Below are 26872 nucleotides of genomic sequence, written 5' to 3'. Positions count from 1 at the left end.
ACACAGAAGTAACCAGGGCAATCTCTTCCATTCCATGGATATGGGTAGTTACTGGCTAGTTTGAAGTTATCTGGATTGGGTTCATGTTCCGTGGGGGCCCTCTGCCCTCCACGCACACCATTGAGAGAAAAAGGGAACGACTTGCTGGTAGATGTACATGCGTGTGGATAAATTTGCCACCCGAGCTCACCTACGAAAACCCCCGTGAGGGGAGAATGGAGATATTTCTAGTCAAAAGATTGTCTATCCGAGGCCAATGCAGGGTATGCGGCCTTTGACGCCCATTTTAGCTCGTTTTGTGATATGTAGATAGCCAAAGAAAGCTCCGGTCAACCAAGAACAGAAGACGTACCAAATAGGCGGCTGGGGATGTGGTTGGGTGTAATTTGTCACAGAAAGATGGCAGCTGGCTGACACGAGGGCGGCGGCATGGTGTGGCAGCTCGCCAATATGGCTCAACGGGTCACAAAGTAATCTGTAGAACACATGCATTACGTGCTATAACGGGGGTCTACTGCGACGGCGGTTTGGCCTTGCGGGAATCACTGTTTATATGAACTATATCCAGTGAATTATAGTTAGGATACGCCGATATTAGAACGCAAGGATAGATGTGGCCTAGACGAGTCTCGTGGCATGAAGCCACGGTCCGATCCCCCTTTGTGGAAAGGCTCGAGGCCCAATGCTTGAAAGAATCATTATAATATATTGCAAGTACTGTCTCGGGTAGGATGATGATATAGATTACCGAGAGTATACTACAACAAAGGGAGCAAGCTTCCTATTGGAACATCCCACCGGTGAGATCGAAACGACGGACACTCACATGGGGAATGGTAGTGAGCGAAGGACCGAACCGAATAAATATTTATTTGGATGTGGGGGATTCATGCGATGGCTCGCAATGCTTGGAGTGATATGATTAGTTAGCTATGTCATTCGAGGATGGAGTTCACGTGGAGAATATCACGTTGTATGATGCGAGTAGATCGGGAGGAGCCGGGCAGGGTGAGTCAGCAGCCCAGTTGAGTCAGCTGCGGTACCTGCGGACGAGTCATGGCGTGTTCTCCCGGCTTGGTCGGCAAGTCGTGCCAACCTATTCTAAATAATAATTTTTAAACGGAAACTCGAGGCAAGAACGTGGAATGAGAGTAGTAAGAGGGTATTTCCTGATGAAGAGTAGATAAAGAAAAAGGATACTGGCGCAATCGCCGCATATCTGAGATTGGCCCAAAATGGATGACCTGCCATGGCGTCTCTTGGGCTCTATAATCGGATATTATTTCCTAATCAGGATAGGGAGGTGCACGATTACAGAGGATTACGCGGTTTGTCTTGGGTTGCCGGATTTCCAGCTCACCTTTGTCAGTTTGGGTGGTGGTGCGTATATAAACATGCTCCTGTCCTCCCATCATGTCCGTGTATTATCCTTCCCCCAACCTGTGCGATATCAAGTCCACAGCTTGAACTTGGATCTATACATCCCTTTCGACCCTTGAATTATTTTTCTTCGGTGACGGCCTCCCGTGCTTCTAATTTCCAGCCCGCCTTCCCTGCCCGCGAACTCAATCTGGCTATAGTCTGTCCGACCCGAATAACACAGCTCGCGCTATACATATAGCACACCTTTCCAAACACTTTTTCGCTTGTGCGGACATGCCCCGCATAATTACCAGCACAACTCAATTCGATCCAACATCAACCATGGCATCATATGACTCTGCATCCACATCACACAGCGTGTCATCTCCACCAATTGAAAGACACCGTCTCAGACGTAAACGCTCTCCATCCCCATCTTCACAACACTTCAGCGTAAATCCGTTTGCTGCACATCGCACATATTCCCCGTCAACCCGTGCTTCTGACATCGCACGCCTCCTTGACCCAACATACGCATCTCCGTCTCATCAAACAGCCTTCAAGGCACTAGGGTCACGAACTGCTATCAGGGAGGTCTATGTTGATCATCACGGTGACCTCCATGACCCTGATTTCCGGGACTTCCCCACTTTTGGCCACTCTAAACAGAGTTGGGAGCGGACATATCCAGACGAGAGTGATGCAGAGGAGGATGAGGAGATCTACCAGAGACGTGCGTCTATCGAGAAGCAACGGAAGCGGCCATCCACTACTGCTTACTACGCCTCCCCTGTTTACTACCCCTACGACGAGCCTTCGTCGTACGAGTCAAGAAATCTAGCTGAAGTTGAAGATGAAGACGAGCAGCTAGATCATCAAGAACGGGCACCTCTCAAGGAGAAGTGTTTCGTTACGCGATCAAAGTCTCCTGAGAAAAGTCCTCAGACTGAGAAGGAGACATATCCTGAGAACCTTCATATCGAGGTGCCCCAATCTCTTGCAGCTGACGGTGACTGGACGTGAGTTGTATTACCATTTGAATCGTTCTCAATATCTGACATCGTGCTTGCAGACCTACGTGTGGACATGCTATTCGCCGTCAGTGGCACGCCTTTACACTAAGCCTGCGCTTTACTCTATTCCGGACTAAGCGTAGGATTCAGCGGAGAATGTCCAGCTGAATGTGCCACCCCATTCCATGTCATCACAGCACTGCGCCAGCGAAATGTATATGCTTTCTTCCTTTTGAGCGCATGTCGCCGAGGGTCGCAACTTTGCATACCCCGATACCAGCGGGACACGTCGTGCATTGCACCTGTCCATGCGCACATATTCTTCTCCAACTCAACGTCGCATTTCCCAACTTCGCCTTTAAGCGGCGCTTTCTTGCAAGCACGACCCGACTCGCGCAACCTTCATATTCGCATTTCCATCCTTCGGCATTTTCTTATTTTCGCATCGTTTTCAATTTTGCTTTCGCACGCGCAATGGACATCTATGCAACAGTTATGCATTCACATTTCTATTCATTGTTAGGACTGGGTATCTATTCATCTAGTATCTATGTCCCCCGGAGGGACTTGCCGTAGGAGTGGCTGTAGGGATGGAGATCCGATAAGGGGAGCAGAGGAATCGAACTAGGACAGCAGGAAAGCGAAGAAGTTGCAATTAGTGCAACGAAGGAGTATCACCATACTATACGTAGTTTGGAAAGGAGAGGAGAACACAATTGAACGAGAATGAAATGACCACATCTTTGGAGTGCCAAATTGAGAAGTCCTCCGTCGGCTTAACCGGCACTTGCCATACTTCTGACAGTCCTCATGTTTCTCTTTTCGGCGCTCCTCTGCCGTCACGCTGCACACACTGAAGGTGATCTTGGGAAGAGTTGACCGCTACTAGCTGGGTTCCAGTAGACCTGCATCATCTCTCTCGATTGGACAGCTCTACAAATCTGCCGTTCTCTCATGGATGAGTGCCGTTGCTGCTTGTGGGACGTAAGGAGGGGCGCATGCAATCCTTCCAAGTTGCCCAATTCGTACGCGTCAAGGCGGTGATCCTTTTTTCTAGGCTTTCACCAGATTTGTCTATATTGGAACATCGTACGTGTGGCCATCCAATATCCATTCTGCACACCACGGGAATGTGAGACCCGATCCGATGTGGCGCAATGATTTAGATTGTATGGCATAAGATTCTGGTCTTATCGTTCCGTCAAGACAACGTCGCTTCATGAAGCGAAGCTTTTTTCTGCGCTAAACCAGACACGACTTGAATGGAAGCCTTGGAACGGTATGCTCGCCGACATGACGTGGGCAATCGGTCCTTTGACCCGACCTCGACTCCTTATCCAGCTCGAGTTGTATCAGAAAACGAACGTAAAACAAAGAGTCAGAAGGCGCGTGGTCTCTTGTTCCTATCACGACGCGTTCGTTCCGGCGGGATTGCATACTGATATCGTTTCGACTACCCCACACGCGTCGTGCCTGTGGGATAAACCCTCAAACGTTGTGCACTTGATTCCGGCTTGTGCTTCCGATTGTCCGTGATTTGCACACATTACCTCTCAGTTATCCAACTATCCACTGCTCATACGTGCGTACATTGTGTCATCGCTCCGACGCCTAGACCTTTAACAGCCTCTTGCACCCGTCAGCCCTCAACGTAACATCACCGCAGTAGCTTTGGCTATTCCAATTCATGCTGTCATTCTGCCTGATGCATGATCCTGTACTACCTGGTGGGATATCCAATCCTCAAACGTATTTGGATGGGTAAATCCAGGGTCGAGCCCGCACGCCCTCTGCAACGCGTTCGGTCTTTTGCATGATCAGTTATCTGCAGTTCAAACACTGCTGCGCATCCTATTTTATGTGGTAAGTGATACCTCTTTTCTGTATCCGGGTCATTCGCCAGATGCAGTCTGATCGGCGTCCATCAGTCCTCGCTCAAAAGGCGAGTTTCCAGCAGCGCCTCTGACTTCGCCGCAAGTTGTTTGCAGTTCATTCTCGCTTTTACTTCTAGTAAGCTCAAATCTGTTTCTCTGTAGCGAGCGCTTTCCGAGTCGGAACCTGATAAGATAACGCACGATCCTAAGATAATTCTCTTCGCTATCTATCCGAGAGATGCTGCTTCGTTCGTGCTTCATCTTCATTCGTTTCATATGGGATCCGCTCATCTGCTTAACCGAGCCGCGCCGCGGCGGCAATATCCAATGCCGTCCCTCATCGCCTTGGGACTCGAAACGGTAGTTGCATCTAGCGAGGAAGCGAAGAAGGCTTCTTGTTATGAGCACCTCAAGGTTTCAGTGAGGTGTGGAGCTTTCCCTGCTCAGCATCGGAATGCTGTGTTCTTGCATTGAATTTAGAGACTGGAGGCAACTTAATGAACCTGCTAGAGCGAAGTACTGAAGGGCCCCACTTACTTCCGCAACGGATTAGGCATCTATCGCATCATGGGCAGTACAGTTGGTTCGACACAAGGCTTTCCCTGGCAGGCTCATCAATATTTGTGCCACTCCGCCATATTGCTTGACTCTCATTGTCGAAGAAATGCATCAAATGGACGGTGTTGGCATCCTTTGTTTCACTCTTCACTATATCACATCTGACATCTTTTCCCCTCCTTTGTTCTGGATCGTCCATGCGACCTCGGTGAGTCTAATGACCTGCGCTTCTGCCCGCAATCTTATAGATTTCCCTTTGCCCAGCGATTATCTCTTGTGTCTTGAAGACGTTTGACTGTCTCCTATCTATTTCATTTCGCTAGATCCCGAATCAGTGTACCTTTGCATATGCCTATACCTATGATTTAAGCGGATCATCCTTTCCTTTCAGGTCTATCAAATTCGATCACACAAAACGTTGGCATCTCCTCCTGAGATACGACTGGGGGAGAGCTTCATTCAAGACAGACCAACAACGCATGCATCTCATTGAAGACTCATTCATTCAGTCCCACTCATCTCATTTCGATGAATAGCCAATCTTGTGCGATCGCGGGGTGACTCTCAACTCGAAGAAGTACTGTTCATTTATAATGAGTGGCTGAATGAACCCGCGGACATCGCGATAACTTCATGGCCCAGGCGCTCGACGAAGATAGACTTATGGGCCTATCTTTTTAATTTGGTGCATCCCATTCCATTCTCTGTCACGTTTCTTCCCGCGTTGCTTTCGCAGTACGTGAGACCCGTCGAGGTTGTGCTAGATTGGGATTGCCGCAGAGACGCCCGTCCGCGTGTTTACAAAGGGAAGATCAGAATCTGATCAGTAGTTTATAAAAAAAAGTTGCATATGTGGCACATTGTTTCGATCTTTTAATTTTTCAACGTTCTGCATACCAAGCCACGCTAGGCCATGCCAGTTCATGGTACGCAACGTCTACTTATAGGATGTGCTACTAGTTTCAAGCCAATGACAAGTTCCCAGACACGACCTTCTTTACACCGCCATACGATGGAAGAGCCATGGATCAAGCTTCAACTCGAACACTCACACTTGCATGCAACCCTAGTTAATGCCATATCGGCAAACAGTTGGCCTGGCTGAAAATTTGCCTTGCACATCAAAAGGGTCCTGCCAAGAAACACCCCAATGATGTGAGCGTGCTAGCGTTTTTTTTTTCTTTTTTCTTTCCCGTGAAGGTATGCTGATGCTATACGGCAGTCCCGTAATCCTACCGCGTGGACGACTACGAACCCGAAGAAGACTCGCGCTGTAATCACGCTGCGTGGCTTTTAACGTCCGCTACTATCTTTGATCCGTTTGTGGTAAGTACTAGACCCCGTAGGTGATGGGCTTGTTTGGATGCGTATGTGATAGCGTCCATATGGTCGGTGCTAGCACCGCGGTGATCAGCATCAAGGGATGGCTCACCGCGGACAGGAAGAAGTCATTTCTTTCCCTTTCACCCCCAAAAAACGTATACGTAGCTACCTCCTGGCGGACGAAGGTCAAAGGACAAAGGTCGGTGGCAAGCTTACAAATGTAAGTGGCACAGCGTCGCGTATTCAATGCAATGTCAATGCAATCATAGTGTGTCGTACCTTATTCGTCAAATCAGCCTCGATGCACGTGAGTGAATGACGTCTCCAAACTCACCACCTGGATAACCTCCAAAACCGGCATACTCGATACAAGCTGTGTCTATTACACCTTTTTACATTGGTCGGAACCCTTTTAAAAATTGACTGCAGCGATCAGAAAACGCGATTCTGATGCACTGTGTGGCGCAGGGTTCAGACTTACCAGCCCTGATCAGTATCACAGAAGCACAGCACGACCAACGGACGGCGTTATCTGTCAACTAGCGTTTTGCGGCGTTTTTCAAACATCTCGTATTCGTTGAGCAGCTGCGAGACAGAAGACGAGATAAGTCAATTATATTATGCGTAAGGAGAGCAGCAAAACATGGACACGGTAATAACCGCAATAAAATTCGTGTTGGATGGATTTTGTGGACCGAAAACGCTCTCAAGATCACATGGATTTCATCCATCTAGAGCTTCAATTGAACCTGATTGAAGACTTGTGGTCTGCAGAAGCTTGTGGGTGAATTATGTCGCGGGGAGTGACAGTGAGAACACCCGGTCATGATTGTGAAACCGCCGTGGAAGCAGAAATGCAGGCGACAGCTTCCAGTTCTCCATCACGCTGCCCAGGATTGCTGTTGTGAATCCCGATTCGGTGAAGGAAGATCAAATTTGAAGTATTCATCGGGCACCCAGCCACCATCATTACTTAGAACTCGCGCTAGAGGAACATCAACGATAGGCGTGGTGTATGCCTGCATGAACGGAGATCAATGGAGAGTGTACCACGAGCTGTAAAAGTTACGGGAGCGATGACAGAGGATACGATGGTGGGCGATGTCGGTGTGGGTCAAAACTGATAAAGTGTAAATATGAGCTGGAAACGGCAAATAATGATTTGACACTCACGTTCTCGATAGGAACTACATCTGAACGCAGTGATGAATCGTATCGAAGAGGAGCGGCTGGGCAGCAGGGGGATGTCGGGAGCTACAGGGCGATTGTCTAGTCGACCTGGAGAAGAAATAAGAGACAAAGAGCATAAATGGTAACACGAAGCTCATCATCACAAACAGGAAGATCATCTGTGCGGTAAAATGCAGGAAGGTAGTGAAGAAAAGCGGGTTACTGTGGGTCCATTGTAGGGGAAGGTGAGCATGACTAGAGGCGAAAATATCATAGGCGATATCGCTGGATTACGGCGGATGCAGTGCGAGGTGTCGGGGCAGACTGTATAATTGAGTAGATCCCGAACAAGCAAGGCGTGAGTTTCAGGCGCACTGTCTTGTAAGAGAATGTTAGCGCACAAAAGACACATCTATGGATACGCACACCGGGCTACGGCTTTTGTGCAGGCTAGATGCTAGCAAACTTGTGACATATTGCATATGTAGGTCTTTAGATCATATCCGGTCGAGAAGTCACTGCTTGCATGAGCCAGGTGAGAGTAGAGCAGGATGGGGATCTGAACATCAAACGAGGAGCGGAGCTGACGGGATTCGAAGTAGAGCATGATGGTGTTGTCGTGGCAATGTTGTAGGCTCCAGGAAGGATAGCACAGTCAAATTGAAAGTCCCCGGCCGATGGCGCTATCGACGTGCCCCTCGAACAGAGCTCTTGGACAGTCTCCAGCATCGACCATCCTGGCGCTTCCGTGCCTGAAGCTAAAGCTGGTTGAGGTGATCCGGTCTTTTGATTGTCCAGAACATTGCTGCGTACGTCTTCAACCCCCCGCGAGGTCCCCCACACCCCATAATAGCTTCCAAACACTCCGGAACCTTCCCCACACCTGACCTCATAGCGAGTCTGTTCGAGTCATATGAGAAAATACCGTCCCAAATAACTGGATGGACCAGGATCTATCCTGAGTCAAGATTCCATACACTCTGACAATTCCTCGCGGCCAGCAGCGGGATGCGCAGATCTGCGGAGAAGTCAATCATGAAGAGACTGCCCATAAAATGGTTTCGTGATCCCCTCGTGTCATCCTTGCAAGTCTTGAGCTCCCCGGACTGACCCTCCATTAGCAGTGACAACTCAGTACTCGCTGCCCACGTGCTTCTTTATTCTCCTGGTCCCATCGTCAAGCGTCACCCTGAGGGCCGAGATCCGCTAATCCTTAGCTGCCATTCCCGAAAGTAGGCCATGAGCGTTTGAACCGGATGAACCGAATGAATTCATTGTGATCCCGAAGGGTCTTCACTGGTGTCATTATCAATTTGGCAAGTACGGGCATGTTCATATTGAACGTGTTGGGAGGACCAGCGGTGAGCTCTCTTGGATTGCAGTAGGCCAGACATCGACAGAACCAGTGATTTCAAATAGATATCAGGGCTGCACCACGTTGTCTGCTGAAGCCGATCGTCAGCCTATTCATGTTGGTGCTCGAAATTTTTTAGTAGGCGGCCGGGCAGCAAGGAAGCGAAGATTTCAAATTTGTGGTGACTGCAGTCCCAGAGAGACCCCTTGAATCGTCCACCTAGCGACCATGAGATTCCTACGCGCACAACTTTCTCGTGTCTTCAGCCATACGGTGTTGCAGGAATAGCAGGCAATAGTACTTAGCATCCATGATCGACCTAGTATGCTCTGCACAAGTTTGCACATCCGAGTAGAGGAGTGATCCGGGCGGAGTGACGGTCATCCGGGCCGCTTCACTATTTAAATTAGATCAATATCCACCTCGACCAAACTTAGATAGTGAGGTATGTAGTCTCTACTTTGATAGAAGGAAGACAGTCGTTCCTTCTCAGAGGTGAGCCAGGTGCGCTTGACTACTGCAGCGCATGTAGTCGAAGATGGGACCTTCCCTCGATGGTTCTTAGACGAAGTGTCAGAAAATATATGCAGAGTCGGTATCTCTCGGGAAATATTACAGGGTTCCAAATCTCTACTAGAGTACGAGCCGACTTGGGGTTCATGCTTCTCAACAAACAGTGCCCGAGAGAACACTGTGGCGTGTATAGTCAAAAAACGGCTATGAGCTCGGCTGCTTCTGATGCGCATGTACTGTAGGTGTCGACTCGACGATAATGGGTACGGGGCTTGGAGGTGGCCCTCGTTCTGTAAATATATTGTGAGCTACAATAGAAGGGGGCTCGTCAGAGACAACTCTTTTACCCGAGGTATGAACCTTGGTCTTGTCTTGGAGGAGAGTAGTTGATCCACTGCGCATGATACGTGAAAGCTAACTGCAAAAGCCCGGGTCAGTACTTGGGACAAGAGACCATATCATTGAAGAAAAGTTCACCTGGGGGATTTCGATATGAGCTATGTAAGAAGATGTGGATACTCTTTGCTGTCTTTTTATGCATTCGAAGAAGGGTCAAGGCTATTAGAATCCCGTGCGATTGTAAGTAGCAAGCAGTAGTACCAGTTCGCGGTCTGAGATCAAGTGACTGTCCCGATAAGGCTTACCACCACAGCCTCGTTTCCACAATTTAGCATTGGCACAGGTTCGAGGTAACAAGGCTAGCAGTGACAGCGCTGCGCCGGAAATTTCTCACCAACCCACCCACAGCTTCGTCGAGTATATCTGATGGAAGGTTTCGTGGCAGTTTCGATTTATCCCTCATAAGGCTATCCACAAGATGCTGTATGGTATTCACTCACACGTGATCTCTTGAAAGATCCCTGAGCCGGTGAACAGTCCACACGCCCTCGCACTCCCAGGGTGCTCACTTTCAAGTTGGCAGCTGCCACAGATTTATCTCCCTGCAGGCCACTGTGGTGGACTAGTGGCATGCGCCTTCCTAGATCTGGCTACGCAGTGCAGCAGAAAATCTACGTGGACAAATGCATCACTCGCCCTTTGCAAGACGAAGTTTCCTTACACAGACTCATGCATATCGTTGGGGGGTCCAGCTTTCCTGTTTGTGTCATTTGCACACTGGGAATGGTAGTATACTTCTCTCACCTTCTGTGTCCCCTCCTGTAATCGGCCAAAATCACTGGATCGTCTGTCGTGTTTCCTAGATCTTGTTATCAGCATATAGTGGCGTTTCACTGGGACGTGACATCAAATGATCCAATTATGAACGCCGTCCTGTGGGGTTTGGACTCCTTTTGCAATTCGCTCAAAAGCAAGTGTGTGTAGGAAAGTGATGGTAAGGTTGTTGATGATGGGGTTGATCATTTAGTTACAAAGGAAGGCGACAACGACATGGTCCCATTGCTGGTTGAGCACCTTGCGGTCCTAACTTCAACGGGTGACACAATATAAGGCTAAAAGGGTGCGTAGTTCTTGTGTTGTCAATACTTGACGTATCGCATATTTATGTATGGGATAATTCTGAATTCATATCAGCCTGTAACATCTGCAATGTGAGGACGACACTGTCGGGTCTGGTGCATTCCTGATACATGGATACCTCGATACAGATATACAGATCTGTTGGCATGAGTCAGGTGAGAGCAGAGCAGGATGGAGATCTGAACATCACAAACGAGCCGGGGAGCTGACGGGACTCGAAGAGGAGCACGATAGTGTTGTCGTGGCAATGTTGTAGGCTCTAGCAAGGATGGCACAGTCAAACTGAAAGTCCCTGACCGATGGTGTTATTGGTGTACCCCTCGAACAGAGCTCTCGGACAGTCTCCAGCATCGACCCGTCGAATCCATCGATCATCCTGGCGCTATTGTGCCTGAAGCCGAAGCTGGTCAGGGTGGTCTGGTCGTTTGATTGTCCAGAACACTGTTGTATACGTCTCCAACTCACCGCGAGGTCCCCCACACCCCATAATAACTTCCGGACACTTCTGGGCCCTGTCCCACACCTGACTTCATAGCGAGTTTGTTCGAGTCATATGAGAAAATACCATCCCAAATAACCACTGTCGAATAGGCCACGATCTATCCTGTGTCGAGATTCCATATCTTCATACCATCTGGCGACTTGCTCGCGACCAGTAGCAGGTTGTTCGGATTTGAGGAGATGCCAATCATGAAGAGACTGCCCATAAAATGGTTTCGTGATCCCCCCGTATCATCCTTGCAAATCTTGAGCTCCCTGAACTGGACTCTCCATTAGCAGTGACATGTTGACAATTCAGTGCCAGTGCCTGCTCACGTGCTTCTTCATTCCCCTGCAAGGTCCCATCGCCAAGTGTTACCCTGAGGGCCGAGATCCGCTGATCATCAACTCCCGAAAGTAGGACGTGAACGTGTTCGAAGGACCGGCAGTGAGCTCTCTTAGATTGCAATAGGCTAAACATTGACAGTACTAGTGATTTCAAATAGGTATCAGGGCTGTACCACATTGCCTGCTGGAGCCAATCGTCAGCCTAACGGCTCTCGAAGTTTTGATTGACCAAACCTCAGTAGACGGCCGGGCAGCAATCGGAAGCGAAGATTTCAATTTTGTAACTGCAGCCTCAGTGAGACCCCTTCGTCCGCCTAGCGACTACGAGATTCATCGGCGCACAATTTTCTCGTGTCTCCAGCCGTGCGGTGTTGCAAGAATAGCAGGCAATAGTACTTAGCTTCCGTGATCGACCTAGTATGTTCTGCACAAGTTTTGCAAACCCGAGCAGAGGAGTGATCTGCTACGCATGTACCCTAGGTGTCAACTCGACGATAATGGGTACAAGGCTCGGATGTGTCCTTTGTTCTGTAAATGTGTTGTGAGCTACAATAGAAGGGGGCTCGTCAAAGACAATTCTTTTACCCGAGATATAAACCTCGGCCTTATCCTGGAAGAGAGTCGTGAACGATGTACCCGAAATCGATCAATTACGGTAGTTGATCGACTTCGGTTACAGTATTCATGATAAGTGTAGCCAAAAGCCCAATGGGGCTGCCTGGGGTTTTGGGTCAGCACTTGAGTGTCTGCAAGAAACCATATCGTCAAGGAGAAGCTCACAAGGAGGATTGCGATATGAGCTGGGTACGAAGATGCGGATACTATTTGCTGTCTTTTGATGCATTCGGAGAAGGGTCAAGGCTATTAAAATCTCGTGCAATCGTAAGCAGCAAGCAGAAGCACAGGGTACAGTACCAGTGCGCGGCAGACTGTCCCGATAAGGCTTATTACCACAGCCTCGTTTCTACAAGTTAGCATTGGCACAGGTTCTGGGATTTGGTGGGAAGGAGTTCGAGGTAACAAGGCTGGCAGTGACAGTGCTGTGCCGGAAATCTCTCGCCCCGAACCACCCCACCCACAGCTTTGCCCAGTGTATCTGATGGAAGGTTTCGTTGCAGTTCGATTTATGCTTCATAAAGCTATCCACAGGATGCTGCATGCTATTCACTCACACAACATGATCTCTTGAAAGGTCCCTGAACCCCAGGGTGCTCACTTTCAGGTTGGCAGCTGCCACAGATTTATCTTCCCGCAGGCCAGTGTGAACTAGTGGCGTGTACCTTCCTGGGTCTGGCTACGCGGACAACTCCATCACTCGCCCTTTGCAAGGCGAAGTCTATTTACACAGACTCATGTATGTCGTTGGGGGATCCAGCTTTCCTGTTCAAATACTTGTGTCATTCGCGCTGGGAATGGTGGTATACTTCTCTCACCTTTGGTGGCCCCTCCTGTAATCTCCAAAATCACAGGGCCGTCTGCCGTGTTTCCTAAATCTTGTTATCAGCACGTAGTGGCGTTTCACTAGGACGTGCGTCGATCATGTGACGTCTGGGTTGGACTCGTTTTGCATTTCGCTCAAAAGCCAATGTGGACAAGAAGTGATGAAAAGGCTGCTGTTGATGCGGTTGACAAACCAGTCGCAAAGGAAGACGACGACACGGACCCATTGCTGGTTGAGCACCTTGCAGTCCTAATTTCAATGGGTGACACAGCCTAAGGCCCAAAGGGTACCTAAGCCTTGTGTTGTTGACGTACCACATATTCATGTATGGGATAATTCTGAATTCATACCAGCCTGTCATCTGCAATGCGAAGATGATACTGTCGGGTTTGGTGCATTCCTGAGATACGTGGACACTTCGATGCAGATACACAGACACGGAAGTGCACTTGCAGTGGTTGGCAGTGGCTCGGGGCCAAGAGTCATTGGTTACCCCTGCAACGTACGATTGAAAAGCAGTCTGCAGATCTAGCTAAAGATGACGAGGAGAATAGCACCAAATTATGCAAAGCTCTGGCGGTACCGGTAATCACCGAATATAGGAAAATTTTCCTACGGATACGCAAGTCACCTCAGACCAGGTTTTTAACGCAGGCCAAGAGCTGCCACACAGCTCTCGGGGAGACTCGCTCACCAACTCTGCATACTACGACTAAGAAGGAGACGTGGTCTGGCGATGGCAAAGTCTTTCGCTCAGTACGCCTCACAATTTTTGACCCAGCAGCACAATCCAGCATCGAGTCTGTCCTCTTCGCAACCTTTATTCTTTTCATTCACAACCGACGAAGGGTCTCGTGCAGGTGATGATCATGATACAGTCGTTGACGACGTTGACGACCCTCATCTGCGTGCGAGCAGACTGTCAAGTCGTGGAAATTTCAGGAGTCAAGCACATGATATAGATGATGAAGACCCATATCTGCGCCTCGACGAAGGGGATGACCTTCCAGGGGCCTCTCATCATGCTTCTCAGTCAATTCCCTTGATAGCATCTGACTATGGCCAAGCTGAGTCCCAAGATTATCCCAAAGGCTGGCTTGCCCACCAAGCGTCTCCTCCTCGAAGAATTCGCTCACCTTCACCGTCCCTTTCATCCTCATCTCTTGGCTCACCCGGCCCTACAATCGAGTCACCGAGACTCATGCCTAATCGCTCTGCTAGACCACAGCCACCTCCGCCTCCACCTTCACGTGCTCGTGAGCCAGTTTCCTTATCTCTGACCGAGTCACTGTTGCCGAGGGATGGCACCACACGCCCCATCGACGTATTTTCCTTGCCAGATCCGCGGCATATCACTCGAAGTCGACGAAAGTTTAATGACTCGCACTGGACCATATTTTGGTGTACAGGTGTTTCTGTATGCGTCTTTTTTTCCATTCTACTACTATTCTTCTCTGGCAAGACTCGCAAGGACGACGGACGGAGGGTTTCGCTCCCATACACAACGCTGCTGCATACAGTACCCCTGCTTACCATATTGACATTTCTGAGCGCTCTTGTGGCATATGCCCATGTTTTCCTCCTGCGCATATTTGTTCGCCCAGTTATGATCGCAACATCAGTATTCATACCAGCTACACTTTTTATCTCTGCTATTTGGGCATTCGTTGGTAGTTTCATGTGGGATGGAGACCAAGAGCCAACTTGGGGTGAGACAGTTGGGTGAGCACCCTTTCTGGTTGTTTTAGCCGCGGAAGCTCATCACGGTGTCCAGTCTTCGACTATTCTCACTTGTACCCCTCGTTCTCTCCGTCATCACTGCCAGACGCCTAGTGAATTTACCCCGAGAAATTCATTCAACCTCCTCTATCCTTGACCTTACCACACGGCTTCTCATTGCAAATCCTTTCCTTCTCGCTCTCTCTCCCGTGATGCTTCTCGCCATGCTGGTTGCATCTATACCATTCATTACCCTGATCTTCCGACTCCTTTTGATTGGTTATGTCCTTGAACCCAATGGGACATTAGAAGGGCATGTCCAAGGATGGGCGAACTGGGCGATATTTGGTGCGGTCGGCGTATGGCTTTGGAGCTGGGGCATTGCAAAGGGGATGTTGCGTACTACTTGTGCGGGTGTTATTGGCGCTTGGTACTTTGCCGAGTAAGCGTCATTTTTTTCCTTAGTTCTTATCTCATTTACTCATGACCTCAGCCCTGACGTTTCAATCCCACTGCCAAGCGATACTCACATTATTCATGCTGCTCTCATGCGGGCTGCATATCCATCTCTCGGATCGATTGTCCTCAGCGCGCTCATCCTCACGGGTATCCGATTGCTAGGGCTCCTCACCCTGGCCCTGCGCTGGCTTCCGCTCTATCTACCGCTTGCACTGCGTCCATGGTGTCGGCCTATAATATTTGGTTCAGGCATGGCTGTCTCTTATCTAGAGAGCGTTACAACATCCTTGAGTAAGTATGCGCTCGTATATACTGGGTTGACTGGAGACCCCTTCTTTGTGAGCGCAAGGAGAGCCCAGGCTCTCACTGCCTCCGTCGAGACTACTAGCGCAGGTCGGTACCGCAAGAAATTCAAGACTGAACGTGCGTATCGTCTTTGGGGTCCGCACAATCGTAGCTGACATGCCATTCAGCACCATTACGGATACTTACCTACGCACCATTAACGCTGACATTCCCCTTCGCACTTATGACGTATCTTTTTGTCGCACACACATTGAGCGCACCTGACTATGCGTTGGGAGCCTCGTTACTTGCTGGTGGTGTCACCGCACTCGTGGGCTTGTTTTGCGTAGGACTAGTCAAGGATGTGTATGTTTCGATCAACAGTACAACGTTCTCATGCTAATCATTGCCACACTAGTGCTGATACGCTGTATCTGTGCTACTGCATCGACAAGGATGTGGGCGAGAGACATAGGGAGGAAGTATTTGTTGCTGTGAGTGTATTTTGGATCGGCTTTAGAACACTGCTTAGAACCGCACTCAGCTCGAATACGAGATACAACCTCGGACCGCAGCTCGACCACAACCTCAGACTGCGGTTTCACCGCAACCGCAGGCTCAGCCGCGCTCGTCGTTATCAGGTCGGCCTGAACAGGCATCTCCGACTCGGGCAAAGCGTCCAACAGCCATCTCTCCTCCACGATCCAACCCACCGCGCGTACCTCAACAATATACTCCTCCCTCCCCGAAACCTGTTCCACGTACCATTCAACCTGTCCAGCCGATACAGCCAACCATCCCAGATGCAGACATTGATCCTTTCGAACACGAACCTATGGGGTTTGATGCACCTGCAGCGCAACTCTACGGGTACGATCTCTCCCCCGAGCCTCGTCGCGCGTCAGTGGACGACGACGAGAGCCTTGATGAAGACGACGAGCACGGCGAAGAGTCGCAGCTTTTCCCAGGTTCAGGGCTTTTCTGAAACAAGTAGAACAGGGCAATCGAACTTGTTTATAATTACACTAATCTGCGATGATGGTGACATCTTATGATAGATTAATCGCATCATGCTGTCCATTTGCACGTCTTGTTTTTGTATTTAATGCATATTCATCTACATATTCGTGTTCTTGACCTGATATCGATGTAGATTGAGAAGATTCACTATGAAGTACCGGGTTCGAAGGAGCTATATGGCCTAGTTGGTAGGATTGTCTTCGTTTCATATTCCTCCGACCAGGGAGTCCTCTTGAGCGTCTATACATAAGTTGTTCATAGGTGAGATGCAGCAACCCACGTATAAGCGTACTTGTACTGCTGCTTCTGCCAGATTGGCGCTCCGATGTCTCCGACACATCGTGACGCAGTTCCGAGTCATTAGCACTGATTATTTCAAAGCAACATCAACAACATCAAGCTTCGACGGTTCTGAACGGTTCTATCAGATAGCGCCTGACTCACGGTTCGCTGCACCGACCAAGAAATGTCAGTAAATCAATTCAAGGGTCCCTATGACCCTTCTATTATGGCAGAGTCCTATGCACAATGGGAACAGTCGCTCGAAATCGAAATCCAACGGACTTTTGATACTGTCAACCGAGATATCCTGGATGGTTATATGGCTAGAGACCTTGCCAGGCTCAAAGATCCTCAGGTGGACCCAGATTTCCTTTGTACATGGACTGTACGTAGTATCTGTGTCACAACCATTTGAACGTAATTCCAACTGCTGGTTATTTTAGGGCCTCCTATGGGACAGGACCACATTGTCAAGGACTGGAATCGAAGCACAACGAGTACCCACCGGTTTCAACTTCCTGATCAAGACCTGCTTAAAGTACAACCTGGTCGAAGTCATGATATTGATTACGTCGAGATATGGCACGTTTAGGCTCGGCATGAAAAATGGACATGCTCTAGCCAGTTATTGTGGACTCGCAGTGCTGGTGGACCTCTTGCACGTAGGGACAGATGCGGAAAGAAAATCGATTGCTGAGGAAATGATGGATCACAACATTGTAGACCTCTGCTTCAAGGTGAGAGGGCACATGCGATGACGTTTGGACGAAATCTGAATGATATAATATAGAACATAGATAGCTGGCTCTGCGCGCACCGCAGACTTGCTGCTAGCACCATTCGCTCTTTGGCTGGTCTGATTGGGGACAGGATTCCTGCGGATATGGTAGCTGATATTATTGCGAAGCTCTGTGTCTTTGTGTTGCAAGGGCCCCGAATTTTTGTCGAACAGTTCTATGCTCCAGAGACAAAATGGCAAGGTGGAATAATTGTTTTAAGAGGGCAAAATGTGGGTCTTTAGCTGCAGACGTATCCATGAGACTAACTTTATTTCTTCCTCATCTGTTTCAAAGGCTTCTGAAGCAGAGGTGGCTAAATGTGCTCTGCGATACTCAGGACTGGCTCATGACGATGCTCTGTGGGCTGCTCAAGGTCTTGTTTGTACCTATCCCATGCTCCCCACGAAGTTTCGCCTTGAAATTCTCAAGAAGAGACCGGAAATTGTCGACTTGCTGTTTGACTGTGCGATCACGCCTCGACCAGCATGGTACCCTGAGCGGCAAAGTGATGCAGTTGCATGCGAAATCCTTGCACTTCTATTCCAATGGCCCCCTTACATAGTACCTGGTGTGTCTTCGCCGTTGGATGGCTCATCGAGAACCCAGGAATGGAAAGCTTTGTCTCAAGCCCTAAAGATGTTGACCGCAAGAAAAGAATGGAGCGAGAAGCTAATTGAAGTGTGGATGAGCGTCGAAGAAGAGGATTGGCACCATGTCGAGTCGTCAGTTTCTACTGTTGATTGCACTTTTGTTTTTAACCCTTTTGATCTCAGGCTGTTCAACAATGTCAAAAATTATGGAGCAAAAACTCTCCTTGGGAAAAGGACGTTTCAACTTGCATTTGAACTACGAGGTATGGTAACTGGGGTCAGAAGATGCTTCATCGCTGAGTTTGTATCTGTTTCGTTCAGGCATTAAACGGATAACAGTCTTGCGGTTGATTACTACGTTGACTCATGCAGCAGACTCATGTGGCATTACCAACGCAGAGTTGGAGTCTCTCCTTCGTGTGGCCTACGCTGCATCGCAGAAAATAAAGCAAGCAGATTCGGAAAACGAAGAGGACCATCTGATGTATGCGGAGCGAACACAGGATATGTTCGCACTGCAACTTAGCGACTCACATGCAGCTCCCCAGGTAGATTCTCCATTACAGATAGCAGAGGAAGTTGTTATTGGCCCTACATCACTCGCGCGATTGTTGGCTGTGCTGGCTCAACGGGGCATTCTCGACTCAATCCAAGCTCTTAAGAAGGCACCGAATGGTCTCTCAACCGCAACTTCCCTGGATCAAGTACAAATGATTACACATCCCGAAATCATACGGAAGTTCCTGCTAATCGCTTTCCGGCGCGTGGAGTCCCGCACAGAGTTTGGACGGAAGGTTACTCAATCAAACCCGTATTACGCTCGGATGCATTTTGTGTCCTCTGCAGAGCTTGCATCCGCCTTGGTCTCGTTTGACAGGTATACGCGCGGAAAATATGCCGAGGAGGTCAAGGGTGTTCGAAAGCAGCTTGTCGTGGCACTTGGGAATGCGTCAGAGATGGCTATCCGCACCGGACAAAGTCAGATCGCCTTGAGCTTTGCACTCGGTGCGATAACAAGCGCAGAAAATATCCCCGAGACAGAAGGTCTTGATGAAGCGATACTTGCCAAGAACACACGACGAGCTGATCAAGCAAGAGCGGCACTTCGCCAAGGGTAGTTCTCCTCGCAGCTTGTCAAGGCTCTTCAATTCCACTCCGCTCTAAACGCCGAGCGAGGCTTCGCATTTGTACAGGACCTATTTCTCTGATGAAGTACTACTAAGGTGCAGTGGTCCCGAAGTTTTTCTGGAGGGGTCCAGACGTGTGCCAGTCCAGATTGGCGTTGGAAGGTTTGGTGGAACCATTTCAAGTAGTGGATGATTGACAGTACCTATGTTGAGCTATAGGGTCCAGTGAAAATCGACGAGAATAAGGTAGATACGTGCACAGATAGGCGTCTATAGGTACAAAATGAGGTAGATAAAGATCTAAGGTCGGTTCCAATAGAGCCGAATTTTGATTTAGCTGTGTAACTCGCCGAGCGTTGTTCCTGCTCATTTTGTACCCCTTTGGTCGCTTTGAATTCTGAGATCTACAATACTACGTTGATCTGTTGTCACCACCACTCATCATGGCTTCTGCGTGAGCATAAGCCGTTATCTTGAAGTGTCTTTATCAAATTGACTTCTAGCTCGTCCTCTGTACAATCTATTGGAGCTATGGCACCTCTTGGTACAATCTTGACACACCTGCGGCTCTTGCAATAAGTATCTGAGTATAAGAATTTCCCGTTCGACTGTATCACCAATGGCCATGCGTTTGCCCTATCGAAAGCAGCCATGCCTACCACTGGAGCAGGTCGCAGGTGAGCGTCGGACCATTTGTTGGCCCGCCGTCCAAAGAACTTTTGCGTGTACCGTTAATTTCTCTACACACTTGTGGCACTTATTGCACTGAAACCTACTGCTGGCGCTTTGCGAGTGGTCGCGACCTGTTAACTTGACTACGCCCTGAATTCGGTTTAGAGAAATTTCAACAAGTTTGAAAAGTAACGTTCCGAGTTTCGTTCACCAGAAGGTAAGTGACATAAAGTAAGATAAACCTAAGCTCTAGACTTGTGGAATGCCAGCGTACTGTCCAGAGCGCGATTGTTGGGGAAAGACGGGTGAGGGCATCGACGGGTTTAGGTTTGTGTTGCTAGATGAGGCGATTGGGCCAGTGAGGGGGTGAAGACGACCTGGGAAAGTAGTCGGGTCAGAGGGGTCCTGTGTGAGGGGATGAGACGAGCTGATGTATCGTAAAATCATAAGAAACATACGTAGAGACGTGATTGCTCCGCCATTGGGAATGTAGTAGCGTTGGTGGAGTAAAAACCTTGAGTCTGGCCCGGACCTCCGCCTATGTCATTGAAAGCGGCTGATGGCGTCGTGGAGGAGCGACGGCGTTTGAAAAAGTACCATGTCGCAAGGCCAATGATGGCTGCAGCTCCCGCAATTCCACCAACAACACCCCCAGCTATAGCTCCAACATTGGAACTTGTCGAATCAGATGCTGATGTTGAAGATCCTGTGGCTGCGCCCGAAGAACTGGTGAAAGTAGACACGCTGGTCAAAGAAGTAGACACGCCAGTCAATGATGTTGAAGATCCTGTGGCTGCGCCCGAAGAACTGGTGAAAGTAGACACGCCAGTCAAGGAAGCAGACAAGGTGGTCGAATAAGTGACTGTGATAGTAGGTACATTGGTTGCGGTAGATTCCGGGAGGTCTACAAGAAGGTGAGTGAAAGTGCTTCTGCGACGGAAAAGTTATGCCCGAATGCTAACCTCCGTTGCTTTGCGCTGCGACGGGGTCGAACCCACCGGTCACCTTCAGAGAATTAGATTATAACAATTGTGATAAGTAATCGTGCACTGACGTTCAAATATGCCCAATTCGGAACCTTGGTGCCAGTGGGAATGTCATTCGGATATCTATCAATCAGGTGTATTAGAAAAGCTTGCAGAATATCAACAACCTTGCGGACTAACCCTCGGATGGATATCTTGGAGCAACTGGAGCTCCAGGAAGACCAGCTGATAGGAGATAAGCGCCTCGTGAAGTCGAGCTCGATACGACTTGAATACGACTCACTCCAGATATGTGGCATTCTGGCAGTCAGCGCAAGCGCTAACCATCGAGTAGGTTACTGTATTACATACGCAAGTGTTTGCTGAAGCGGCCGAGGGAGGTGCGTAGTAGTAACCGGAAGGTAAAGGAGCGAAGTTGATAGCTACACCAAAACTAGTTAGGTAAGGCTATTAAGGCATACTGAAACAAGGCGTACCTCCACAGACGCTCTCGAGGTAGGAAGCAACGACGCAAGGATTTTGCTTGAGACTGTTGTCCATCTGTAGATCATGAATCAGAATCTATATCTTGAAGCCTAAATAAAATAAAATAAAAACATATCATTACCCAACTAAAGGAGGATAGGCATGTCACAGTGGACGTCTGCGCAAAGGCACCTCTTGGTGCAAGTGCTGCTGCTGCCAAGACCACTACCAACGACCATGCTTTGGCTTGAGATGGCGGCATCATGGATAGAAAGAACAAAGATGGGGAAGGCGAAATGGACAGAAGCCCTCAAATTATAGAACTTTGTTCTAGCAGTTTAACGCGATGCTGTGGCGGCCGTCACCTAGATCGAGTGATGAGTGCCCTGTTACTATTCCGAAATAAATCAGATCCTTCCGCACACAAGGTACATGCAAGCACCTGTCCCTGTAGATGTGATATATCTACAATTATAGACAGGGTAGAGCACAGGTACGGGTAAAACCGCGGTGTATCGCTGACAGGTGTGGCGGGTACGGGTACGGCGTGGATTATGGAGACCCTGGCGTACACCATGCTTACCTGTGGCGGTTTGCAGTGTTGGACGGGTGTAGAGCCCTCAGCTTGTCCGAGGGTGCGAGGGTCAACTTCTCAAGAACCTCCCGAGCCAGAGCTGTCACCATGTCACTCGTTCCCAAAACATCAAATCTACATCCACTCGTACTTTCGAAGCTTCAACCGCAGGTTTATCGAGTAGCAATGTCGATTCGGAGTGACAATCGACTGCACTAGTTATGCTGATGTTCCAGTGGATTATGCGCTGCTTAAAGAAGGCTGACGAGTCTTCCATCCAATCATACTTGTCAAAATTGTCTTCGATAAGCTTCGATATCGCCGTCATCGTTGCCCGAACTACCAATAATTGGTGCCAATGCCATTGACACGGCGACGAAGTCTGACAACGAAGAGGACCTGGATGCGGAACTTCGTAAGACTTCTGCTGATACTACTATACTATGTCAGTGCCTTACCAACTCAGGAAGAATTAGCGTTCACCTGTCTATGGATTTTTGATACCGATCATGTTGCTGTTCAGAACGTGAATGGTCATGTCTGCCACTTCTTCCCCTGCACAGCCCAAAAATGTAGATGAGAATCGGAGGCGTTCGCCCGGCGCCGTCTCCAGGACTCGAAAATACTATGCGACCCGCAGGCCTGCGAAAAAATCGCAGTATACCGCAAATACCGTTCATACCCGTAGGATTTGCGGGTGTTGTGTGTGCAGGTACAGGTGCGGTGTGACTCCAGCGACCCGCGGGTCCACTCGTGCTCAACCCTAATTATAGAGAGTGTGTAGTGCACTGTTATCATTCCGAAGTAGATCAGTTCCAAACAGGGTGTCCCGGGAACATAAGTTCCTGACTGTCCCTGAACGCATCAATTACCTTGCGGAGCAAGGTCATGTCACTGCAGCGGAAGCAACCTCTTTGACCTTGTGAGGGGCACGATAAAGGCATGACAATCATGATGTTGGTGGGCAACAGCTAGTCGTCAGTGAATCGGTGAACAGATGAGAAGATTATTTAAGGCAATATAATGTAAAGCATCGCAATAATCTTCATGTATCTGCTGACCGCCTTGACACGGGAATATTTAGCATTGTCGAGGAAAGTCAATGATACTGGATGAGTTTATCTCTGAATTGGAGCGGCCTAACATTCGGAAAGCGGTTATGATAGTGCGTGGCATCCAATTTGTGTTTTGCGCACTACTCATGGAGTTTTAGCGACTTGTCGTCACATAAAATAGGTGACCTTACATCCTCGATTCTCGACTTCCAGGCCAAATGATATCATGCGCGTAACATACCGTAAGAAATCAACGCTTATCGAGCCCGAAGTCGAGCCCCTTCATGAGCCTCCTTTTGAATATATATGGAATTATAGCAAGGTTCAGGATAAGCGGGTATGATAATGATTGAAGTGGCGGAAGCTTGGATTTTCAAGTGAGAATTTGGCGCACGAGTTTCAAGAAGTGGGGGAGCTTGGGGTTAACGTTGACAACGTTGATTGTTTGGTGAGCACCGTTGTTTTCGCTGTATGGTCTCTCGACCGATTGTGTCGCAGCGTCACGTAATTTTGTTGCAACGAAGATCCATTCTCAAAAAGTGCGCTTTCTTTACTCTCACTCCTCATCACAAATACCAACATCAATATCGTCAGCAAGTTATATTGGAGCAGTTGAGCTGTCCGGTAGGTCTCGAGCCTGGAAAGTAGTATATATTTGTTAAAGAGATGGACTCTTGAACGGGCTATTTGGTACTCATAGAAATCCAAATTTTTCAGTGTGTTCAAGTTGCCAATGTGTCTGGAAAGGCCTTGACAAGCTTTGAAAAGCTTACAAAAACAAAGAACGGAAATAGTTGGTAACTTTGAGGAGTGCGCTACCATGCTTTGCATATTGCGATGACGCCGTGTCACGACTTTGTGGTGAACTTGAATGGCATTACCAAGGAATCATTGCAATAGTAGTTTACGTTGTGATAGTCGCGTTTACATCGCTGTGACAAATATGTCACGATACAATGTCCTTTCTTACACTCGCTCGGTCGTCCATTCGGCAAGCGTTCTCTCCATGTCTTGCCCGCGGCTATGCCGCCAAGAGCTCGAATCCAGAACGGATACCGAACATAAGTACAAAAGACACGTCGGCTACTGAAGGTGAGCATACAGAGTTATAAATCACGGTACTTCATGCTGACAATTATACCAGAAAAAACGCTTTCGTCGTGTCCACCAGGTACAATCCTGGAAGGATTGAACTATCTAAAAGGACAACCTCCGGTGATAGCTCTCCCTGATGAGGAGTATCCTTCGTGGCTGTGGGACCTTCTGAAGCCGAAAGTATATGAAGATGACGGGCCTGGAGGCAAGGCGGAGAAGAAACGGCTCAGAAAGGAGAACCAACAACGGATCAAGGACCAGAACTTCATGAAGACACAGTAGGACTCTAGTGTGAGTAATTTTGTTGTTCATCCTTTACGCTCTCACAAATGTTTCCAAAGTACTAGAATGTTTCAGTAAGTATCCCAATGTGATGAACATGTCGGTCTTGTCGACAGCGTAAAACAACGGACTACCGCCGTAAAACTACCTATATATTTTCTCTGTTATCTTGGCTTTGATTCATGCGAGGATTAACATTCGAACGTGCCCGTGTCTGACGCGTCTGAAAATCGCCAAGTCCCTTCGCGTATATCCACTGCCATATCAGATAGTACTGTCCCGGACCCTTCATACGACGACGACGCTGGATACGAGCACGATGCTAGACGAACAACGTATTGCATGCGATTGTGCTCAATGCTCGCACCATAAAGATGGATCCATGTATCGGACCTGGCAGGTCATTGCGAACACCTCAAGAAACACGGTCCTGGACTGAAAGCTCGAGGGTATAACATCGTTATGGCCTGCATTTGACTATGAACACGGGCTGTTAGGCTTTGTTATGCGCATATACCCTGCTAATACATGATTCAGAAGGGTGGGGATACTCGAAAATCAGCCGCACACCACTGGAGCAATGTACTATGCGATCGACGACCTTCCACGGGAGGAGCGCTTCCTTCAAATCAATGACATTGCAAAGTGAGTCAACCCTTGGGACTCGGCACACTCCAATTCAGTACTTACTTGGTTGCTAACCCAAACCCAGGGTCGAAAGACATATCTACCAGTGAGCACCCCCTCAGCGTTCTTTCATCCTCATCTTCTGGCATGAGTTACGGTACCAGATCAGTCTTGTAGGCTTCCGTCTTGAATACTGACTCGTGTGGCAAGGTGTTGAATTTTCACTCACTCACCTCGCATTTCTATTGATGTGTTAGTTGGTTTCAGATACAAAGACAGACACTACAAACGCCCGTTGCCGGCTCTGATGCATCCCCTTCAAGTTCGTCAGCTTCGCGTCTCTCACTACCGGGGCACTTTCGGCAGCTGTTGTCGTGGCGCGAGACGCAGTCAGCTTTGCAGAACGAAGGCTCTTCTGCAAGTCTTCATCACTGATCGCGTGCAGTGCTTTTGTAGCAGCAGGACTGTACTCGACACCCTTGGCACGAATATACCTGAAAAGTCTGAATGGTGCGGCTGTTGTCTTGGGGCGTTCAATGTATCATTTTCAAGCTCCAGAACACTTAACAGAGCGGGCTGTGAGGGCTGTCACGGCAGACAGCCAACACTGACGGACGATCAGCTTGTCGTTGAGCAACAGTTTTGGGAAGCACCCGTCCTGTACCCAAGTTGATCGGGTATGGGCGAACTGTGGGTTTTGACCGGGGCTTTAATCGATTCCCTGATGCGGCAACTGTGACCTGTCTAGACTATCATAATGAGAGGTCAACTCCAATCTACCAAATGTCACCTATCACAATGTATTCATGGCTAGCGATTCAATCCTGAATGAACTTTGTAAATCAATGTCCTTCCAATAAGTACAACTGTCAACCGCTACCCTAACAAGTGCGAGGTTTCCTGATGCGCTTTTGCCCGATTAACCGGCCTCAGCCTTCGTTAACGTTCCAGTGTTAGTCCAGCCAATGGATAAGGGGCGCTTCCAAAAGCACGTTCATCATTTATTCAAATAATCCTCATTGCAGACATGTAGCAGACGCCCGTCTATCTTTCGTGCCACGGGCCACCACGTTACTCCATCGATTTACCCCAAGAAACCTGTCAACACCTACACTCAACTATCCTTTCCACTTACTTGATGAATGAAAACAATCCTCCTCGAAAAAAGCGTGGGGGGTGGTTGAAGCCAAGTCAGTCAGACCCTCGTGTGATACAGGAGAGAGGCAGGAGGGTAGTCAGTCACGATGTACGAACTTTCGTCTTCGCAACTACGCGTTCTTTCTAATGATTATAGCTGCCCTCTCTCTCGCCTTCGAGGAATGGGTCTAGTGGACGACCACAGGGATCAGTTCGCAAGCTCTTCAGTAAGATAACCAAGCGCTTCGCTCGAAGCGCTCGACAGCCCCCCGATCCTGAATCCACGGCTGCAAGTTCCAGCCCACAGGACATCCAACCCATTCAGTCAACCAAGGTATGTGCGATCTCAACCCTGAGCGTGTCTCGTGCACCATGTTTGCTACTCATCACTTCTGCAGGATCTCACCACTCCAACTCTCGAACCAAATCCTGAGCAGTCTCCCAATCCAGGGATTGCAGAAGTAAGTTCGACCAATGTGGTTTACAATATTCTTATCCGTCTCTCGATGATATGCTAACGTTTATAATCAGGCTGAATATCTCGACCCCAAGTTTATGAACGAAAGAATCGCGAATGTTACAAGAGGTTTGGCAGGCATCGGCCCGATCCCAACAATAGTTCAAAATGCTTCTTCAGAGATCAACAACCCACCATCTGTTTCTGATACAATCGCCACATTTTCCGCGCTTCTTAAACCCTTGAAGGCGTTTAACTCCGTTGCCAACGAGATTGCAAATGTACATCCATCAATGTCTCTTCTGTACGCGACTGACATTCATACACAGGTCCATCCCTACGCGAA

General features: G+C 48.7%; 7 protein-coding genes across 7 annotated transcripts; 6 read left to right on the top strand and 1 right to left on the bottom strand.

Moving 5' to 3' along the window:
• Positions 1-1704: 1704 nt before the first annotated feature.
• On the top strand, positions 1705-2543 carry BJ212DRAFT_1474605 (uncharacterized protein; the record flags this gene model as incomplete). Its single annotated transcript, XM_041339121.1, has 2 exons — positions 1705-2381; positions 2435-2543. 2 exons carry the CDS (start codon positions 1705-1707, stop codon positions 2541-2543), a joined length of 786 nt encoding a protein of 261 aa, XP_041200301.1.
• A 3177-nt stretch (positions 2544-5720) lies between these two features.
• Positions 5721-6673, top strand: BJ212DRAFT_1294726 (uncharacterized protein; the record flags this gene model as incomplete). The annotated part of the gene is made up of 6 exons (XM_041332240.1): positions 5721-5733; positions 5755-5876; positions 5900-5962; positions 6030-6080; positions 6207-6350; positions 6560-6673. 6 exons carry the CDS (start codon positions 5721-5723, stop codon positions 6671-6673), a joined length of 507 nt encoding a protein of 168 aa, XP_041200300.1.
• A 6978-nt stretch (positions 6674-13651) lies between these two features.
• Positions 13652-16363, top strand: BJ212DRAFT_1257648 (plasma-membrane choline transporter-domain-containing protein; the record flags this gene model as incomplete). Its single annotated transcript, XM_041329874.1, has 6 exons — positions 13652-14637; positions 14690-15076; positions 15128-15516; positions 15567-15744; positions 15797-15872; positions 15923-16363. 6 exons carry the CDS (start codon positions 13652-13654, stop codon positions 16361-16363), a joined length of 2457 nt encoding a protein of 818 aa, XP_041200299.1.
• A 501-nt stretch (positions 16364-16864) lies between these two features.
• Positions 16865-19167, top strand: BJ212DRAFT_1474603 (uncharacterized protein; the record flags this gene model as incomplete). The annotated part of the gene is made up of 6 exons (XM_041339120.1): positions 16865-17065; positions 17124-17417; positions 17471-17689; positions 17754-18181; positions 18233-18312; positions 18371-19167. 6 exons carry the CDS (start codon positions 16865-16867, stop codon positions 19165-19167), a joined length of 2019 nt encoding a protein of 672 aa, XP_041200298.1.
• A 930-nt stretch (positions 19168-20097) lies between these two features.
• Positions 20098-21561, bottom strand: BJ212DRAFT_1294722 (uncharacterized protein; the record flags this gene model as incomplete). The annotated part of the gene is made up of 7 exons (XM_041332239.1): positions 20098-20253; positions 20307-20752; positions 20811-20853; positions 20903-20957; positions 21118-21256; positions 21311-21374; positions 21442-21561. The coding sequence occupies 7 exons, from the start codon at positions 21559-21561 to the stop codon at positions 20098-20100; spliced, it is 1023 nt and encodes a 340-aa protein (XP_041200297.1).
• A 1526-nt stretch (positions 21562-23087) lies between these two features.
• On the top strand, positions 23088-23414 carry BJ212DRAFT_1312370 (uncharacterized protein; the record flags this gene model as incomplete). The annotated part of the gene is made up of 1 exon (XM_041334052.1): positions 23088-23414. A coding segment is annotated over one exon (162 nt), but the record flags the coding sequence as incomplete, so codon positions are not given.
• A 470-nt stretch (positions 23415-23884) lies between these two features.
• On the top strand, positions 23885-24305 carry BJ212DRAFT_1474601 (mitochondrial ribosomal protein L37-domain-containing protein; the record flags this gene model as incomplete). The annotated part of the gene is made up of 2 exons (XM_041339119.1): positions 23885-24020; positions 24073-24305. The coding sequence occupies 2 exons, from the start codon at positions 23885-23887 to the stop codon at positions 24303-24305; spliced, it is 369 nt and encodes a 122-aa protein (XP_041200295.1).
• Between the last annotated feature and the right edge of the window lie 2567 nt (positions 24306-26872).

Source organism: Suillus subaureus (assembly GCF_016647635.1).
Source record: "Suillus subaureus strain MN1 chromosome Unknown BJ212scaffold_1, whole genome shotgun sequence".
In the NCBI taxonomy this organism is placed as follows: domain Eukaryota; kingdom Fungi; phylum Basidiomycota; class Agaricomycetes; order Boletales; family Suillaceae; genus Suillus; species Suillus subaureus.
The sequence above is the reverse complement of the archived record's forward strand: the minus strand, read 5'-3'. Positions and strand labels throughout refer to the sequence as shown.